Genomic DNA, 21,561 nt, shown 5'->3' on the forward strand with positions numbered 1-21,561 from the left:
GATGAAGTCTCCTAGTATGAGGATAGGAATTTGGAAGAAGAGAAGGACTGTTGAGACAGCTACTGAACTCATCAAAGAAAGAAGTGGAATGTCCTGGATACTGGTAGACAATAGCTATTAAAAAATGACTGGATGGTAAATGTGGATTGAGTGAACTTCAGATACAGAGAATTCAATGAACGATGATGAGAGAGGGAGAACCTGAAAGTGGCATTAGGGAGCAAGAAATATTTATTTTTTTTCTTTTTAGTCTTACATGATCTTTATTATTTTATATAACTTTTTATTTACAAAACATATACATGGGTAATTTTTCAGCGTTGATCCTTGTAAAACCTTCTGTTTCAACTTTTCTCCTCCTTTCCTCCACCCCCTCCCTTAAATGGCAGTCCAATACATGTTAAATATGTTAAAGTATATGTTAAATCCAATATATGCATACATATTTATACAGTTATCTTGTTGCATAAGGAAAATTGGATCTAGAAAGAAAGAAAAAAACCTGAGAAGGAAAACAAATATGCAAGCAAACAACAACAGAAAGAGTGGAAATGCTATCTTGTGGTCCACACTCAGTTCCCATGGTTCTCTCTCTGGGTATAGATGACTCTTCTTCATCACTGAACAACATTGCAGCTGGTTTGAATTATCTCATTATGGAAGAGAACCAAGTTCATCAGAATTGATCATTGTATAGTCTTGTTGTTGCTGTGTATAATGATCTTCTGGTTCGAGCAAGAAATATTTCAATCCTGAAACCTGCCTAATGACAAGGGGAATCTCAAATGACTCAAGGAATGCTGAAAGTAAAATCAATACTGGAAAGAATGACCAGGGAGACTGTATCTTCAGAAGGGAACCATGAGAAATGCAGGAAGCCAGGCAGGAGAGGATGTAATAGAATAGTCTCATATTTTTGGACCCTTAAAGCAAGAAACTGGTACATGATGGAATGGCATTTCTCTTCACCTAGAGGCTAGAGATGAGGCAGAGAGGTGAAATAATTTACCTAATGTCAAATAGCCCATACAGAGCAGAGCTGAGATTTGAATTTGGTGCTGAGTCCAAATTTAGTATTTCATGTCATTCTCTGCTCAGAAATTTTTGGTGATTAGGTACTAACAAACTCAGAATGAGTTTGAGACTAGTGAGGAAAACAAAGGGCACCAAAAAGGGCTTAGATTTCCTTTTTGAGTTGTATTGAGGAAAGAAGAGAGTTAAATAAAAGATAGGATCATTGCTTGGGGTAGATGGGATGATATTAACTGTTTAGAAAGAGGGTAGAGCTACTTAATTTCTATTTCTTTTCTCTGTTAGGAAGAATGCCTTTAGACTGGGAAAAGCAAGGCTAAAATAAGTAATAGAGACTTAACACCCAGAAGACGAGAAAGTAAGAGAGAATCTGATGATGAATTCAAGTCACATGGCCCAGATGAACTACATCCAAGGGCACTGAAGATATTGGGAGATGATGTGACTACTGAGCAACTATCAGTAATATTTAAAAGGACATCGAGAATCACAAAAGACTTGCAAGGTTGGAAAAACAAACAAGTGTCCTGATTTTCAGGAAAGGAGAAAGAATTTTGGCAGTCTATCAATCTGTCAATTTGAACTTAATGCCTGGCAGCATACACAAATGGATTGCTAGTAGTATGATTATCAGTGATCACAATGAGTCAGCTTGGCTTGATCAAAAATAAGTCATGCCAGGCTAAGCTTACTGCCTCTTTTGGTGAGGGTTACTAAATGGGCAGATAACGAGAATGCAATAGGTGGAGTTTTCCTAGATTTTAACAAAGTGTTTGATAAAGTATCTCTTGCTGTTCTTGTGGGAAAGATGGCAAAACATAGATTGGCAGCTATAGGAAGGACAAATAGAGGGATTGGGAATCAGCTGAATGGTTGAAATCAAGTCTTCAGTGGTTCAATGTAAATCTAGAAAGAGGCCTTCTATGGCCTTATGGAAGAATCTTGGCTCTGTGCAATTTGATGTTTCTGTTAATGACTTAGAGAAAGGCATAGGTGTGATGCTTATCAAATGCTGAGATGTTATAAAGAGCTAACATTCTGAATGACAGTCAGCTTACAAAGAGACCTGGACAGGCAAGAGGTTGATCTGATAAGATAAAATTAAAAAGAATAGTTATAAGATCTTACACTTGAGCTCTTTCTTTTTTTTTTTTTTTTTTAATGAACTTCATAGGTTTAAGATTGGGGAGGCACAGGTAGATAGCAATTCATCTGAAAAAGATCTAGAGATCCTGGTGGATTGTAAGCTCAAAAGGAGTCAGTGGTGTGATATGACAAAAAATTAATGGAGATCTTGTGCCATTGAGAGGCACAGCTTTCAGAAGCAAGGTAGTGAGACTCTCAGTGGGCTCTGACTGGTCAGAGCTGGAATATTTTTGTTTACTTCTGACTGCCACAGTTTAGGAAGGACATCCAACTTCTAACCTTTGGCTGGGTCAAGGCCCTTGTGGCGATATCTATCTTCCCTGCTTCCACCTGTCACTTAATGACAAGTACAACACTATTCATACCCTCCTGATACTCCCTTCTGCTGCTACTGAGTCAGAGTTGCCCTGGTTATTGACTGGAGAGTAAATCATCTGTACCTCAATTCTCTATGACCAGACAGGCCCTGGATTTGAGCCTTATCCCATTTAGCCAGAGTCTCAAATTCATGGCCAGAGGCCAGCAGATTTGAGAATAATAACCAAATATTGCCACTGCTATTGGGAGAATCATGATAATATACTACATTTGGGCTCCACTCAGAATTTTCATGATTCAGTTATAATCTGTCATAGTGGATTGAAGCTCTAACTCCTACCCCTCTTATATCAATCCCTTAGATCTATCCTTCTTATTTCTCTATTTTCCATATTACATATATTATAAGAAACATTTTGCTCAATAACACATTAATATCTTTATTTTATAGGAGAATTAATTTTGCTCACGTACTATTAGAATGATCACACTTTCATTTATCATTTTTTTCATTGTCCTTGCAATTTTCTGGCCATACTAGTCCCCTGTGGCTCCCTATTGCCTTTAGGATAAAAAATACAAATTTATCTAGCATTAGAAATCCTTTACATCTGGCTCCAACTTATATTTCTAGAGTTTCTACATTACATGCCCTCACATGTATAATTTGGCCAAACTGGTATGTTGTTCTTGTATATTACATTCCTTTTAAAAAAAGATCTCTGTGCCTTTGCACAAGCTGCCAGCATCCACGAAACATTTTCCCTGCTCTCTGTCTCTTGTGCTCCTTAAAGAGACTTTTCCCTGATACCTAGAGTTGCAAATATCCTCCTCTTTCCCACTCAGTTTATATATATTTGTACATATATTACATTTACTTGTCCATGGCTATATAATACCACCCCCACCCTAATAGATTTTTTTTGATCTGACATTACAAAAAATATAAATGAAAAAAAATTGCTTGGGATGTACTTGTACCCCCACCTTCATCCCACTGTACATACATACTTTTTCTCCTTTTGACAAAAAACTTTTTAAATGGCTGGTTAAAGTTGTTGCAACAATTTTAAAGAATTGTAAATCATCTAATTTGTGTCTTTATATGAAATCTCTGAAAGAGCTTGTTGTAACAGAAGAATGGCCTTGGAGATTAGAAGATCTGGGTTCAAGTTCTGCTCTACAAACATACTGTACAACAATGGATGTTATATAATGGCTCAGTAGCTGGGGGACATCTAAGGCTACAAGTTATTAACAATTTGTTGGGAGTTTGTTAAGAATTCCAACTCCACAAGTTCCTTACATTAATGGGAGATTACCCCTCCTTGCTCCCCAGAATCCTTTAAATCCTTGTGATATGGCTATAGATGGTAAAGAGAACCAAAAAATATAAAAAATACACAGAAAAAACCTGGTTAAAATAAACCATAGAGATTAAGAATTCAGATCTGGGTAATGTAGTTTTGCTTATATAGGTTCAGAGGAATATGTATTATAAAATAATTAGACATATTGTGACTACTATTAAGGGAGGAAATAAATCTGAACCTCTTTATCGTATTCAAATCTAGCCAGTATTTTAATTTTGAATTTTTACTGGAATCAATTAAAGACATTATTTCACTGACAGGATTATGTGACCCTGAATTTGTCATGACATGACTTCTGAATAATGTTGCAATAAGCTTTAAAAAAAATCAGAAGCAACAGCTATTTTAATGCAATATTTTTTCCACGTCTTAACTATTCAGTATGCTTTATATCAGTTTGTTAAATAAAAAAGACTCAAGAAATGTAGCATCACATTTCTGAAAGCTTTTTTTTCTGAGTGAAAATGGTAGAAAACAGAATGCTAACATTTGATAGTAAAAAAGAATTACTTGATACACAATTTATGTGGCCATAATTTTTCAATGTTATGTTTTGGATCTTCTTATAAACATAACAAAAGTTGTTTTTACCAACAGATTTTTAAACAGCAGGGACATGCTTGTTATTTACTGTTTTGGTATCTTTCCCTCATTTACATAAATACCCCAGAAACCAGCAGTTTAAAACTAATAAAAGCCAGGGCCCTCCATCAAGTGTAATAAAGTTTCACAACCATGAGTTAGACTGTTACAGTGGAAAATAAACCTATATATGTGGTTATGAAGGGCTTTTTGGGGAAACTGTATAATCACATTTCAAAGTTAGAACTTCCCTTCGAAGCAGCAAGATAATAATAATACTTAACATTTATGTAAAACACTCTATCTTCTAAATATTCTCCCAACATAAGCTAATTAATCTCTAAAGCTTCCCTAAGGAGCAGGTATTATGATCTGCCATTTTCCTAGCTAAAAGATTGAATTAGAAATGTCCAGGGCACTCAAAGAGAATACCACAGCTTCATTCACCATTGAAAGTTTTGATGTCCAGACCTTCCTGGCTTTAGAACGTGTGATTGCATGGTCAATGGTTTAAAGCCTCTAAGTCTTCTCTGTTCCTCTCTTTTCCCCTCAATGTCAGGTTATCTACTGGTTAAGCAAAGTAGTGAATTTTTCAGGAATTATCCAGATCAGCAGTTCTCAGACTTAAAAAAAAAATCTCAGGACTTCCTTCCATTCTTAAAAATTATCAAGGATCTCCAAAGAGTTTTGTTTATAAGAGTTATATCTAAAAATACAATATTAGAAATAAAAACTGATCAGTTTAAAAATATTTATTAATACATGTACAATAAGTGCAATTAACCTATTATATGTTAATATAATGTTTTATGAAAAATATATTTTCAAAACAAAAACAATTTAGTGAAAAGTAAATATTCTTTTACATATTTTTTGCAAATCTCTTTTAATGTTTGACTTAATAAAGAAAACAGCTGGATTCTTACCTGCATTTCTGTATTCAATCCATTGTAATATGTTGGTTTGGTTAAAGTATAAAAATTACAATATGACCTCATATGGATAATAATTGGAAAAGGAATATTTTAACTGACAATTAATATCTTAATAGTATTATAAAAATAATTTTGACCTCACAGATTCTCTGAAAGTGTCTTGGGGATGTTTACTGGTCTATGAATCACCCTTTGAAAATAGCTGCTGTAAGTAGCTTCCTTTGGTCTCTGACCTGATCTCTGCCTCTTTGGTTGCAAAAAGTTTGGAGCAAATTAGAAGAAACAGCTATACACAATTTCAATTTAATCCATTTCTTAAATGGGAAAAAAATTCACATTGCTTTCTCATCCCCATCTCTCTTTTCTCCCTCCAAACCCATCATCATCTTGGCAATTTAATTTGATTATTTCCCAAATAAGATTTACTATGATTAGACATGTTTTCAAGAGTTGAACAAATCTGTTATGCACATTAAAGCCAGAGGAACAGTAAAATAAAACTAATGAACATTTACAGCTTTGGAAATATAATTAATGTATGGTTGAAGAGTTCTGAAAGATAAACATTTCAATGTTAAAATACTTATTACCTTCCCCATAGGGACAGTCTTGAGAATTAATGAGATAACAAATGTAAAGTGCTTTGAGCTCTTTGGAAGGTAGGTGCTGAATGAATACAAATGATTATTAATTATTATTGTTATTGCATGGTTACTAATTCATTCCTTATGATAAAATACATATTTTTGTACCTGACATATCTGTATAGCACTTATCATTATATAGGAAGAAAGGAAGGAAACAAACATTTATTAAGCACTTCCTATGTGCCAAGCACTGTGCTAAGCACTGAACCAATGCACACTTAGCCCAAATAAGCATCCCAAGTTCTCTTAAAGTGCTGATCTCTCTTTTGCAGCCTATTCAAACACACACACACACACACATACACACACACATACTTTCAGTATCTCAACCCAATTTTTCTTAAATAGGGCTAATCACAGCTCTCATCTTTTCAGCCTTCCGTATCTCTGGCTCCATCATAATAAACTTCAGTCAGTCTTGCATCTCAGTAAAGAAATATCCAGTTGATATTTTCCCCCTTCCCCCCCCTTTAGCTTATGATGCTTCTCTCCTTTATTTCCTTCAACTTCCTGTGTTATTAATCTTATCTTTTAACTTTTAGTAGGAGATATGAGTGAAACTGCCCATCCACAATTCACTTAGCATGTGGATTAGTAATTTTTGTTAATAAGTGCAGTTTATCTTAGAAGAGAACCTGGATTTTATATTCTTCTTTATTGTTTTTTCTAAAAATTTAATATAGAATATGTAACAAATGGAAATATATTTTTTCATATGAATATATATTTCTCATCAAAGCACATAATTTATTCTGAATTCATGACATCCTATTCCTGAAATAAATGGGACTTTTTTTTTTCACACAAGGATAGAGTGAGAATTTGATGTACAAGGTTTAAAATACTTCTCTAAAATCTGATGTGTCCAAAATACTTTTCAGTTTCCCATTTAGAATACTACAATGAAGTGCACCAATTAAAATTTCACTAATTTGAATCTATAATTTGAACGTGGCATCCATAAATTGATTTTTAAATGACTGTTTCACTTTACCTATTTGTATCTTATTTTGTAATATGCATAATTTGACAGGCTAAAGGTTCTGGTTTTGTATTCCCAATTTAATGCTTAGTATTTTCATTATCTACCATTTATTTCATCATTCCATTAGTTACATGTCCCTAAATGCAAAGAGCAGGAATTTTGTCAGTATAAGGAACTCCTTCTACTAATCCATCTAAACTTACTAGTAGTTAAATCTAAGGAAGTTGACTAAAGCCCAACTTATTAAACTGTGGGTCACACCCCATATGGGGACTTGTAACTGATTGCAGGAGCCATGAAATTATGATTTATTATCAGTAAATGTTTGATTTGTATATATATTTAATGGACTATAGTGATTAAAAAAGTTTAAGAAGCCCTAGACTAAGGCATACATAAGTCAAGTACTTTACCCATGGTCACTTGCTAGCAAGTGTTAGAGGGAAATTCTGAAGCCAGATCTTCCTGAGGACAAGCCTAGGACTTTAGCCCCTGCCCTCTGGCTGCCTCTTGCAATTATATATTTTAAGTGGAAACTATGATTTTTCAAAAAATCTTGTGTAATTCATAGGCTTCACTCAGTCAGTATGACCTTTTAATTTTTTGAAGGACAGAACTATTTGTACAAGTATCATGGATGATATCCCAGTTTCTTAAACTGTGGTTCATGACCTCATATGGGATCTTGTAACTGAATGTGGGTGGTCGATGATTGATTCATTATTCGTAAATGTTTGATTTGTATGCCCGTTTTATAAACCTAAATCCCCAAGGTCACATGAAAATTTCTCAGACAAAAAGGAGTTGCAAGTAGAAAAAGTTTAAGAACTCCTGAAATACATAAAGTTGGGGGTGGGGGGGGGAACCACAAACACCTGATTTCAAGTTAGATAATCTGGATCCAAATCCTGCCTCTTTCACTTTTTTGGCAGTTTCCTCATCCATAAAATGAAGAGGGAGATTTAAGATCCTTTCTAGTTCTGAATCCACGTGCAATCCTATGATGCACACTCATTCAGAACAGCTTTAACCTTATTGTTAAATATCAGATAACGTAGATACAAAGGTCCCCATGTTTTGCTGCAGAGAACTGTGTCTGACAATAGACTTGATGTGTCTGGATCTTGCAGTTTGTAGTTGAGGACAGAAGAGATGCAAAGTGACATCGTCTGATTCAGCAGCAGTGTAAGCCCATGAAGGTAAATGGGAATACGCTAGTTCTCCTCTTTGCCAGCAGCCCCAGGCTCAGAAGTGCTAATCAAAATTCAAATAAAAAAAGGTCCCTAATAGATTTAACAGTTTTTACTGTTAAGAGAGGGTTCTCACCATGTGAACAATTCCACTGCTGTGCTGAACAAAACTGAGACAGTTTTCTTTTAAAGTCTAGAGCAGATGAGAGACATAAGGAGACAGAGGGTTTCATTTACTCTCAGGACACTACTGTGCCAGTGAACTAATGAGTCTCTGGGACCTTATGTTGCTCTGGCTGGGATTGAGGTTTGACTCTAATGGGCTTGTTGTCCTTTCTATCAGTCGAGTGTCTGGACAATGGACATCTGATAGGGATTCGAGGGTATCTGGCAACAGGGAAGGGTCATCCTAGTACCTAACTCGGGCAGGAAACCTGGCTGATAAATGTGTTTTCAACTGCAGGAAAATAAAGACCAAAACTAAAAGAAAATGGTGAAAATATAGAGCAGGAATGCTCAACCTAGAGCTAAAGTGAAGATAAGGAATGATAGAAATACTATCACAAAAACAAAACAAAAACTCAACATACTCATTTAAAAATGTTTATTTAAAACAGAAATCAACATTACTTAAAACATTGTGATTTAGACTTTTTTTTCCCATTCTCCCACAAAACTGGATCATACTGTAGTTAGGGTATTTAAATAGATAGTCTGGCTTATACTTGGCACCCTTTATTTTTGACAATTGCTTTTTAAAAATACAGCTAAATACTTGTATTGTATGTACCATTACTAGTGAAAATTCTATGACTGCAATGAACCCTAAGTACTGGGGAACAAGATTGTTTATTCAATTGACAGGATTGGGGTTATTCTGCAGCTTAAAATAAGAGTGCATGCTGCCACCTAGATAAATTCTGTAGCTTTAGTTACAGGCTGATGGTAGACTACTAGCATCAACTGTTTGGAAATGACCAAAAAAAATTTTTTTTGACTTGGCATAAAGAAAATACAGTCAAGGTAAAAAGATTTTTAAAAATCTCAACAATTTTTAAAAAGAAAAGAAAGGACAATTAGGTTTTGGAAGATGACAATGATTATAGATTTTTAAAAAGTAAAGAAGAAAGAAAAAGTTTCTTATTAGGAAAAAAGTACAAGAGACAAATTCCTCTCAGGAATAATCAAGGATGCACAAGTTATTCTCCCTCAACCCACCTATCTATGAAGTTTTAAAAATAGAAGCTTCTTAAGTCTGAAGCATATAAAGGCATAGTATTAAATAGAGAAATGATTTCTCTTGTTGGATTTTTTTCTTTTGGTGGCTAAAACAAGTTGAGTGCATACAAACTTAAATACAGAATTACAATTATAGTTTTGACAAATGAATTAAGATTCCTTAATAGCAAATAACAAAGAATATTGTTCCAGTTTCCTCACACTACCTAGTTTTCATTTGACTGCTAAAAGAAGGAAAAGTTGTATTTCCTCCAGTCATTGAGAAAATCGTTGTAATTTCCAAATGAGTATCAAGAATGATAGAATTTGCAGATATCAATGAACTATGATTCTCAGATTAAGTCATTTTCATTTTTGGCAGCTTGCTCTTCAAATTTTATTTTATTTTCTGCTGTAATTCCTAGGACTGTCTCGGTATCATTAACGAATCTCTGTAATGAATATGAAAACAATATCTGTTAGTCTTTTACAAAATGGTCAAACAACCTTCTTGGCAATCATATGCAGTCTTATGAATTATAAGTATGGCTTATAGGTAGATGAAGGCTTATAAAGTCATTGGCTACTTTTCAGAAAAAGAGCTCCAATAATTCATTTTAAACATAGTTTTTACTTTGCAGGTAGATTTATCCTCCATTATATATAGCAATAGACACTATATTTGAGTCAGCATAGAGAAGGTAGAGCTCCTGGTTCAGTGTAAGAGTCAAGAAATCTGGCTTCTGGTCCCGAATCACCACTAACTCGATGACAATATTAGGCTAATTACTTAATCTCACAGTACTTTACTTTGCTTATCTGCAAACTGAAAAAAAAAACTACTCTAACATACCCTATTGGATAAATGAAGGAGTAAATGGCAAATGCTTTTACACAAAAGTGTTACAGAAATCAAATTCTTATCATATACAGATAATAATTTTGATGTGGTGATTATTGTTTTTATTTATTTATTTATTATTTTATAGAGGCATTGAGATAGCACAATTGTTAAGAATATTGGTCTTGTAGTCAGGAAGATCTGAGATCCTATCTAGACTAAGACACTTAACTTGCTGTGAGATCCTGAATATTGCCTCAGTTTCCTCATCTGTTAAATGAGGATAATGATAACATCTACTTCCCAGGGTTATTGTGAGGATCAAATGAGATGATATTTGTAAACTGCATTATAAACCTTAAAGGTATATATAAATACTAGCTATCATCATTATCATTTTTATAATTTCGGGGCTTTTAATATTTTATCTTGTAGGGCTAAAAAATCCATTCCTCCTTAGTTATCCATTTAACTTATAAATAAGTTATTTTTTAAAATGGGCATTCTACACTGATTCCCTTTAAGAGTGTGGATAAGATAGTTAAGAAACAAGGAAATGAAAATGTCCTACAAAACTAGCACCTTTGGCTCCTATAACTTTTCTTTAGACAAATTAGTTATGTTATTTCAAACAGTTTGTTGAATTTGGTCTCATGTACAGGCTAGGGAATCATTTAAGGATATTTAAAAACAATTGACCTATCAACACATTATGAAAGAGTTTTGAGGAAATATATAAAGATACACACACACACACACACACACACACATATATACATACACACATATATCCACAACCATAGAAAAAGTCAATAGAAATAGTTTTCACTTGAATAGGAGTTAATAAACTTTGCTTGCCTTAGGACTAAGCTAAGAGGCCAACTGATTTTGGCCTGGACCTTCTGATTTTGGATGATCTCCAAATTTGGACATGTCATTTGCAAATTTGTGCATATGGACAGTTAGTTAACAGATATACTAGACTAGCAATGGACTATGATGTGAAATAGAACACGTGCCATTTGGGACTAGTGAAAAGGGATGTAGTTCTAGTCGCATTTGGACAGTGAATATCTTTAATATAATGAGACCATATAGAATGGTATTTCTTCATATGATAATGAATATGAAAATATCCAGAAAAATTTAAACCATTATATAATAGCAGACTGTATTATTATTATTAAAATTGACCTATTGTAGAAGAAAATATATTGAACGATTAAATGTATTCAAGAATAAATATATAGTTTTCTGTTTCAGGGGAAGGGACTTATGAGGAAAAATGAATATGATATTCTGATTTACTTAATCTTAGTTTTTAAGTCATGGCTGGTTGGTTAATGATGAATTTGAATCATTTTTATATGACCATTTTTGTCTAGCTAGGATTACAACCATCCTGTTTTTTGAACATTGAAGATCTCCGGTATATAATCCTGCCTTAAACTTTTGTCAACATCCTTGAAACTACTCACAGGTCTCAGGAGGTCAGAAACAAAAAAACTACTATAATTAAATAAAACTGGGCCAGAGCAAATGACACAAAATATAGTACTGGTGTTCCAATGATCCAGGTTAGGATACCTAAATCATTATCCATCTTTAAATGAGCAAATTTTAGAGCAGGAAGAAGCCTTAGAGATCATTTAAAGAATGAGGAAACTGAGGCACACAGGAGTTAGTCTATCTTATTATGACTTCATTGATTCTTAATTCCTCAAGAAATAACCAACCAGTCTGTGGTATTATTTAAAGGCCATTTTTAGCTTGGGATTCTGATTGTGACAGTCTCCTGACCTCCATGTGACATTCTAATGGGCTCTTTCACTTTTGAAACATAGGTTTGGAATTGGCATTAAGTTAAAGTAAATCTACTACATTTCAAAGGAAAAGTTTCAAACTATTAAATTTAACTAACAAGTTCAGTGGGAACCTTACAATGTTGACCCTCCACATTGTAAAATATGTACCGCTAACAATAAAAAAGGATGGTTTAGCACTTGTTTACAATACAGCATGAGGTATTTTCAGCCCTTGTACAGAAATTAACCAGGATCGTTAGTTAATTAACACCTCACCTTAAAATTGGTCTCGCCTTGCATATTAGGTGATGATATTTCTTGATGGATGATGAAGAGATTGTGAGCAAAGGTCATGAGGACCCCCTGGAGATCCTCTCCGATTGTTCTGTTAATGATATCCAAACAAATGAGTTTACCAATGATTCCCCTCACATGCTTAAAAACAATCACCCTCTCATTTGTGCCTGTCTGGTGATGGAATTTAATGAGTATTTTCAATCTCACAAGGTGGCAATCTTCAGGGAGATATGAAAGATGAGGCTCCATTTTAACTTGTCAACAAAAAGGATTTGTGTAATAAATATTTTTTATTAATCAACTTAGCAGAAAATAGCATTGGGCTCAGTTATTCCAAGCAAAAGGCTACCACTGAGCTAGGACAGTAGTATAAGCTCATATGTTTTTAATGTTTAAATTAGTTTAATAGAACTGTTGCTATGCACATGAGAATAATTCATGCCTAACATAATTCTCTTGAATACAGATTTGAACCTCAGCATTATTGAGACTTTTACCTCGTCCTTCCTTCCACACAATAGAATTATGGTATATTTCTTTGGTGGTCTTCTTTCTCTTTTACACTCATAGACTGCTATCTACCTATGCTACAAGGGGAAATATCCCATTAATTTTACTACATTCACAACAAGTCCATACACACACTCCACACACCCCAATCATAGGCACAGAATTAATCATAAAGTGACCTTTTAAGTCTCTTTCTACTTTAAGATTCTGATTCTATAATAATATATAATAACGCATATTTATGAGATTCTTTTCTCACAGCAACTTTTAAGAAAGGTAGTGGAAGTATAATTTCTGGATTTTTTTAGAGAGAAAATAGACCCTTATGTTACTATTCTACTGGTTGCATCACTGGGTCTTGAATTGACTTCTCTGAAATCTAAGTTTCTTGAGTTAAGGCCTTTTGCTCCTTCTTAGAGAAGGGAAAAGGTGGAAGGTACTGCAGAGGCCAACAAAGTCTAACCTTAGCAGCAATAATCTCTTCAAGATTCCAGACAAACTTCTGTTTCAAAACTTTTGGAATTGGGAAATTCAAAGTAGTCAGTTTCATTTTTAGATAACTGATTGATAGAAGTGTTTATCTCACTTTCCCTTTCATATGAGTAGAAGTTTGCTTTTGGTTAACTTCTATAAACTGACCTTGCTTCTGCCCTGTGGGGTCAAGCAGAATAACTTTAATGTCTCTTCCACATGATCAGACTTCAAATATTTGGAAATGGCTCTTATGCTCTGTCCTTCTCTCTATCTTCCTCATCTTTAAGATACAGTCCAACTATGGCACCCCAAAGTATACAAAATACTGCCAATATCATCTGGTCACAGCAGCTAGACTAACATTGTCCTCACTCTGGATCCTTTATTTGTATTAACACAAACTAACTTTGTATTTCCCTCCAGACACAATGCAGCTCATTTTTGGTCTTTAAAACATTTTGGTTGGATTGAATTGGCTGTCATATTAAAGGAATCATCAAGCCATTAGGTCGTCTCTTCTAACTCTCTCCCTGCCCTAGATCTGTCACAGATATTATTTTCTATCCTTGTCTCTTTAACCTGTTCTTACACAATTGAACTTATGAACCCAAGTCATTGTGAAGGAAGGTGAAGATTTAGAGAGTAGTGGTGAAAATTGTTGAGTGCTACAGACTTAAAATGAATATGCTCTTTGATCATGAAAACACTGCCCTAGACACCAGTCCTCAATTTAAGCTCTTCTTATTAGTGGCTTTTTCTGTTATCTAACAACCTACTCTCTTTACCATCAACAGACCTTACCATCAGTTCACCATTAAGTGGCTAGGGGGGTTTATAATTTAGCAAACTTGAAAAGAAATCCATAGCAAGTGTTATCAGAATCAGCTGATTATTTAATCAATCATCAAGCATTTATTAAGTACTTGCTATGTCCTAAGTACTGGAGATACAAAGAAAGGCAAAAGTACAACATCAGTCTCTATCTCTGACAAATTTACATATACAATGAAAAAAATAACATCAAATATATATATGTGTGTGTATGTATGTATGTATATATATATATATATATATATATATATATATATATATTTACATGATAGATACAGAACAGAAGTAAGGTAACCTTAAAGGAGAAGGTTAAGTGACCAGAAAGATTGGGAAGTCTTCCCTCAGAGAGAGCACAGCTTTCTGGTGCTGGAGAGGGAAAAGCTTTTATAGTTTAACAGAAGTTATAAGGAATAGTCAAGAAATGGCTACAAGACAATCTAAATGTCGTAAGAGAAGTTCAACCAATTGCTAAAGAAACGTTCTAACCAGAGACTGTTGATCTGTAGGTCTGCCCAAGTCAGCCCCTGCTTAATAAATCCCAGTGGCTCCCTATCATCTACACATTGGTTCCCCTATTAAGCTCCTTAAAGGCAGGAACTAGTTTAGTGCTTTTGGCTTTCTTTGTATTCCCAGTGCTTAGTGCATGACCTATAATTACATTTCTTTGCAGACTGAAGACACTTATAGGGTCACAGATGCAGGCCCAGATTTGTGTAAGCCTTCTCATCACTTTCTGTCCTGGTAAAATTGTATTTAAGGAACCCCTAATGCCTTAACTTAATGTGTTTGCTTAGATTCCTAACCTCTGGATCTACCCTTCTCCTAAACCTTTTCTACCTTCCTAGATTCCCTGACCAACTTTTCCTAATCTCTGATAACTACAAACTCCTTGCAAACCTGTTGGCACTGCTATTGCTTGGTTCCCTAAGTTCTCCCCCCAAGGCCTGTGCTCTTTTGTATTCTATGATACCAGAGTGAGAGATTTAGAAAGAAGGGGAAAATGGCTCACCCCTGGCACTGGCACTGGCAGGCACTAGTTATAACTGCTGTTTTCTTTAGGGAAAGTAGAAGTTTGAGAATTAGAGGATTGAGGAATGGGAGGCAAGTCAAACCTGTATTCATATATGTGCTCATAGTAGCATTAGAGCTGCTATTGTAGATAGGAAAAGAACTGGATTCGGTATTCCAACTATATCTTGTTTGCATATTTCTTGCTATAAGTACAAATAGAAAGCTAATGTAATTTGCTTGCCATTAATAGGTTAAGGAGCTAGTGTTGTTGTCCATCCTTCCTTCACCAAAAAGACTGTGACATCAGGGAGGTGATTCCATGGCCTTCAAGTGAGTTGGATTTAAATGTAAATATACATTGATGTATGTTAAATGCAAGGGTTATGAAAGGTCACCTGTCTCACTTTCCCTTCCAGAGCCTTCTGAGACCAGTGGCTAGATATAGATCAAAATTTATATTCTTTTGGGCAGGATAATGTATGTCTCATCACAGACATTAATTTGTAGGAAGCAGCCATGGAAAGCTGCCTGAAGTCACTAACTGGATAAAAACAGGGACAGAGGACCTTACCATTTCATGGAATACTTGATTAATCACTAGAGCTCTTTTTTGAGCATTCCAGTGAAAGGGCTTCCCACTTGAGCAGGGAATCGCTAGCTTTCTACCCATCTATAAGTTTTCCTTTCCTTTTTTCCCCCTAACCCACCTTTCTAACCTTATTTCCCCCATTTCCCTACACATTCTTGACATTCTAGTAAATGTTGACTAGATGCTCTTCCCCAAGCATGCTGGCTTTTGGGCTTTCATGCTTTTGCCATGCTGTCTCCTTTGCTTGAAATGATGGCATGCTTCCTCCCATCACTCTGCCACATCTGCCTTCTACCTCCTCACTCCCATCTTTTTCAGAATTCTCTGTATCCTTGAAGGTTCCTTCTTCATGGAACTTTCTTTGAGTCTTATCAACCATATAGGATCTCTTCTATGTATGAATCCTTGTAACAATCTGTTTGGTTAAGTTATGATACATGAATGTAATGGAATATTATTGTGCCATAAGAAATGACGAGCAGGCTAATTTCAGAAAAGCCCGGAAAGACTTCCATAAACTGATACTAAATGAGGTGATTGGAATTTACAGAGCAACAAGATTATGAGATGATCAACTATGATAGAATTGGCTTTTTTCAACAATGAGGTGATTCAAAGCAATAGACTTGTTATGGAAAGTGCCATCATCATCCAGAGAGAAGATTGTGAAAACTGAATCACAGCATAATATTTTCACCTTTTTTGTTTTGTTTGCTTGGTTTTTCCCTCATTTTTCCCCTTTTGATATGATTTTTCTTGTGTAGAATGATAAATGTGGAAATATGTTTAGAAGAATTGCACATGTTTAAGCTATATTGGATTATTTTCTTTCCAGGGCAAGGGGGAGAGGAAGAGGGAGGAAGAAAAATTTGGAACACAAGATTTTGTAAGTGAATGTTGAAAACTACATTTGCATGTATTTTGAAAAATAGAAAGCCATTATTCTTTTAAAAAAACAACAACAATCTGTTCAAATCTCTCATGATATATAGTCTGTCTTGTATTAGGGTTACTTGTATACTTGTAACATTAGTGAATTATAATAGTAGATTATAAATTCAACAATAGTAGATTATAAACTGCTTTATTTATCCTTATATCCATCATAGTGCCCTGCACACAGCTGATGAATGAGTGAATCTGTGTATCACATCTTCAGTCCTCCTCTTCCCTTTCCCTTTGGGTACCTAGGAGAATGGGGTCATTGTGAAAGAAGGGTGAGTGATGTATATTAAATATACAGGCTCTTACTCCTTTGATGTCTTCAGAGAACAGCTGAGATGAGTAGAGAGAGACACTTGTGCTGGACTCTCTAGGAGTGTGCTGAGGTAAGACGAGGTTGCTATATTTGAAAATTGGCCTATTTTAAGTAATAGGAGCATGGGATCAATGGACTTGAGCACAGGAGAAAGACCAGTTAGGGTTGAGGGTGTGGCCTTTGGCTTTGGATATTTCCTCTTGTGCTCGAATTTTGGGGCATGTGAACATTCAAGGAAATGTCCATCAGCCTGCCCCAGAGACCACAAAGCCACGCCCTGACATCAGGAAAGCCATGGAGAAAGCTATGGTGAAATGCTTAGTGCTGCTTATTTGGACCATCCCAGCTGAGCTCATTCTCAGCTTCTCAGCTTTCCAGCTTTAGAGATGGATGCTGGCAGCAATGTTGGCATTGGGCATATGCAACACGCATGTGTTTGCGTCTATGTGTATTCATGTGCTTGTGTAGATAGCTGTTACAACTAACCTTTTGGCAACAAATCAATCATATTTTTAAAAACCAATGTATTCAAGGGCCACTTTGTGCAATACCATCTGTTTTTCTAAACAAAATTAAATGGTCTTTCAATAAATCAACACTTTGATTAAAATACATAAAAGTAGAATTGCTTTCAATTGCAACAGCCTATTTCTTTAACTGTACTTAAATATTTCATACTCACAATATTCCCATTCTATACCTCTTCTGAGTTTCAAATAATATAAAAATTGTTCCTTGTTTTTCCTGCAAGATTGAAGAAGAAATATCTTATTTTTCTTAAAGGAAGCATAAAGAAAGCATTCAACTTAATATTACTCAAAGCATGAAAGAAATAACTGTTTATCAAATGGAGGAGGGAGAAAATGTGTGTGTGTGTGTGTGTGTGTGTGTGTGTGTGTGTGTGTGTAGCTCCAAAAAGCAGATCTAAGACCAATCAGCTGAATTTATAAATCATTATAAACAACTTAATAATAGTAACAATAGAATGGATTGTCTCTTGATTATTATCTACCTCCCAGTGGTAATAATCTCCCTCTCCCTGGAAGCATTCAAGAAGAGACAAGCATCTAAAATTTTGAGCAAGGAATCTCTGAGTTAGATGGCAAGTTAGATGAAATGACCTTTAAAGTCCCTTCCAGTTCTATGATTCTATGCTTCTAATTACTCACACATTTAAATTACATACTGTCTTGCACATAGCAAGTATTTAATAAATGTCTGGAATTGAACTGCAACAAATCACTTTTAGTGAGAGCTTCATATTTCAAGATTTCTTCATTGACACACAGGTTACATCTTCCTTTATAATTGATGAATGTTGTCAGATTGGACTCTGGACTGACCAGATGTTTTAGGAGCATCACCTATAATCAAATACTACAAATATTTTTACGTGGCCAAAATATTCCATAATTGTTCTGTCTCAAAGAACTATGGACCATTGAATGAGTTCTTCAAGAAATTAGGCCAGAATTCTGTTTTTCTTATCATTAAGCTAAATGTAGTAATAGAAGTAAATGGCTTATTCAAAGTTTTTTTCCAAGGTTTTATTTTCTATGTTAAAAAATGAGATAACATTTAAGCTTAGACAGAAGTCATGCAAAATAGTAAAACAAAGATGCATATGTTTTCATCTAAAATTCCTTCCAAAGCACCCACTAACCCCATACTATTTCCCAGCTAGCAAAGTCCCTTCCTATGGTATCTTCCCTTGGGTTGCAATTTCTTATGACCTTAGTTTTTCTATTCTCTTACCCTGACCTCCTACTACATGAATATTTTTATGTACCATTTTCTCTGGCAATATGATAATGTCTGTAACTTATTGTCTTGTGTACGGGCTATTTGCATTTACACAAAAGACTCTTAGAACATGATAATAGTCTAACCCTAAAGCTAAGGCTATGAGGCAGCTAGGTGATGTAGTAGGTAGAAAGCTAGACCTGGAGTCAAGAAGACCTTGTCATACAGATTTGATCTCAGATATTTACTAGCTGTATTACCTTGAGCAAATCACTGAAATTTCTCTCTGTCTCAGTTTCCTCAAGTGTAAAATGAGTAAAACTACTCCAAGTGTTTTGCTGAGGGTCAAATGAGAAAGTATTTGTAAAGTTCTTAGCACAGTGCCAGACACATAGTAGGTTATCAAGTAAATGATTGATGTTTCCCCCTTCTCTCTAAGGGAATGAATCTCTTGTAGATAGTGAATCCAACCAATTCTGGATCCTAACAGACTTAGATCCAAATTATGGTTGCTTTAAAAAGCTTTTTATAAAACTATATAGTTTGTTTTACCTCTGCCCAATTAGAAAACAGGCAGCTTCTAAAGTTGTTTTAAGAATTTGTTTACCATGCTAACGGATTCAGGAAAAGAAGAGTACTATTTTACATTATTACATTTAATCATAACAGAAACGAATAATAAAATGAGAAAATGAACTTGTTCACTTTCTGGTAAGGGCATAGTTTTATTCCCCTTTGTCTTCAGAGTGTTATGGAATTTAAGCTCTACTAAAACGCATAGCTCTCCTAAAGAAGGCAGAAGCAAAGTCTTAGTCTGATTATTCTCCTAGATTTTAGGGCTGAAAATTAAGTATTCAGTGATGGACCAAGTTTAAATTGAGTTGAAATGATAACCTGCTTCTCCACTGTCACTCTTTCCACTGGAACCTCCACCTTGGCTTTCCTAAGACATTACTTGCTGCTCCTGTTCATGGTCATTTTGCCAACTTTCCCTCAACTCCATCTTTTCTCTTTTTGTGAGACCTTGGAGATACTCCAGGGCTAATTCCTACATGTTCTCACTGCCTCACATGGTCAGGAACCTTGAAGAAGCCACCATTACTCTTTCATCTCATCACTTTCTTCTGTCAATTCCACTGATACAAATCAATCTGTCTTGTGGCCAAATGGCCTCACAAGAAGTACAGCCTAACAGGAACAGAGTCCTTCTCCCAAAGAGTGTTCTTATTCTTAGTCCAGCATTGTGGAAAATGAAGTCCCTTTCCTGTCTTTTGTTGTTGTTAAGTCATTTCCATTTTTCTGACTCTTTGTGACTCAATTTGGGATTTTTTTTTTTTTTTTTTTTTGGCAAAGAGACTGGAGTTGCTTTCCATTTCCTTCTCCAGTTCATTTTATAGATGAGGGAATTGAGGCAAACAGGGAGAAATGACTTGCCCAGGGTCACATAACTAGTAAATGTCTGAAACCAGATTTGAATTCAGGAAGACAAGTCTTCTTGACTCCAGGTCTGGCACTCCATTCACTGCACCACCCGGCTGTCCTTTTCTTCTCTTAGCCATGTCTGTTCTATCCTTGCTTCTGTAAAAACAGAAAAGAATTTCATTTCCTGAAAATTATACTGTGTACACGTGATCAAGACAACATACACTATGAAGTTACATGTTGTACAGTTACAGGTAAAAAATTCTAAATAAAAAAAGCTTTGTACAAATACATGGTACATGGTTTCTACATTAAAGCTACATATTATATACCAAACACATAGGCACATATAGGCACATTATCCATAGCATCATATGTTAGGATTGATATTTTATATATATATGTTTGTGGATATATATATATATATGTGTGTGTATATATGAAAACCTATCTATCCATCTTCAACATATATCAAACTGTTCTCATCACCTTATCTTGACTGATATCTATTACTTTAAGAATGTCAAATCATTGGTAATATAATCTTCAAATTTCTTTAGCCACAAGCTTTCATGTCTGACCCTTTATGGGTGGATCAATAACTTTAGCCCATCTTGGGAGAGTAGGTGATTCACAATGAATGGTGATATCTCCAGACCCCAATAAATCAGATGACAGATAGTCTCTCTTCTCTTGGGGTCTCTATTCATGGAGCATTGGGCATAAAAGGAAATGGTTTCTGCATTTGCCCTCCTTGCTTCTGCCTGGAAGCCATTTTAGGTCCTGATGAATTTCTATAACCACCAAGAGTTCCCTTTTCATCCAAAATTCAACTTATCTCTTACCTCAATAGAGCATCATCTAATACTAGTTGTTGATCTGAAACCATTTAATTTTTTTTGGAATCTGCATCCTTGATTCTTTATTATTTCTTTTATTCAGCTCAAAACTCCCCATATAAGTATTGGGTGGTTAAAATATAACAACTTTTCAGTTACCCAAGTTTCCAATCTTGGTGTCATTTTCAACTCCTTACCTTTCATGATACTTGAACTACTGCAATAACCTAATTTATTCTCCTTGCACTTAATTCTATCCTTCTCTCTAATTCATCCCCCACACAACTGTCAAAGTAATTTTCCTAAACCAGTCTATCCCTTACTCAAAAACTCCAGTGGTTCCCTATCAACAAAGATTAAGTATTTATTTCATCTTTATCTCATCCTTTTAAAATGTCTATTTTGGTATAAATTTTAGTACAGTAATACATGAGTATCACTAGAAAATAGGCAAGTAGACATATATTGGAAGGGTGTGTCTATTTTTTTCAAAATGATGGGGATATGCATTCAAA

The 21,561-nt window shown here is 35.0% G+C and overlaps 1 protein-coding gene across 1 annotated transcript in view; it reads right to left on the reverse strand.

Moving 5' to 3' along the window:
• Positions 1-8,831: 8,831 nt before the first annotated feature.
• Positions 8,832-21,561, reverse strand: part of IQCH (IQ motif containing H) — a 295,121-nt gene continuing 282,391 nt past the window's right edge. Inside the window, exons 19-21 of the mRNA XM_051980800.1 lie at positions 17,725-17,786; positions 12,349-12,457; positions 8,832-9,878 (exon numbers count right to left, since the gene is read on the reverse strand). Coding sequence (XP_051836760.1) covers positions 9,780-9,878; positions 12,349-12,457; positions 17,725-17,786 — 270 coding nt within the window. The 3' untranslated portion in view covers positions 8,832-9,779. The remainder of the gene's footprint in view (positions 9,879-12,348; positions 12,458-17,724; positions 17,787-21,561) is intronic.

The sequence above is a fragment of the Antechinus flavipes genome, chromosome 2 (assembly GCF_016432865.1).
Source record: "Antechinus flavipes isolate AdamAnt ecotype Samford, QLD, Australia chromosome 2, AdamAnt_v2, whole genome shotgun sequence".
Taxonomy (NCBI): Eukaryota; Metazoa; Chordata; class Mammalia; order Dasyuromorphia; family Dasyuridae; genus Antechinus; species Antechinus flavipes.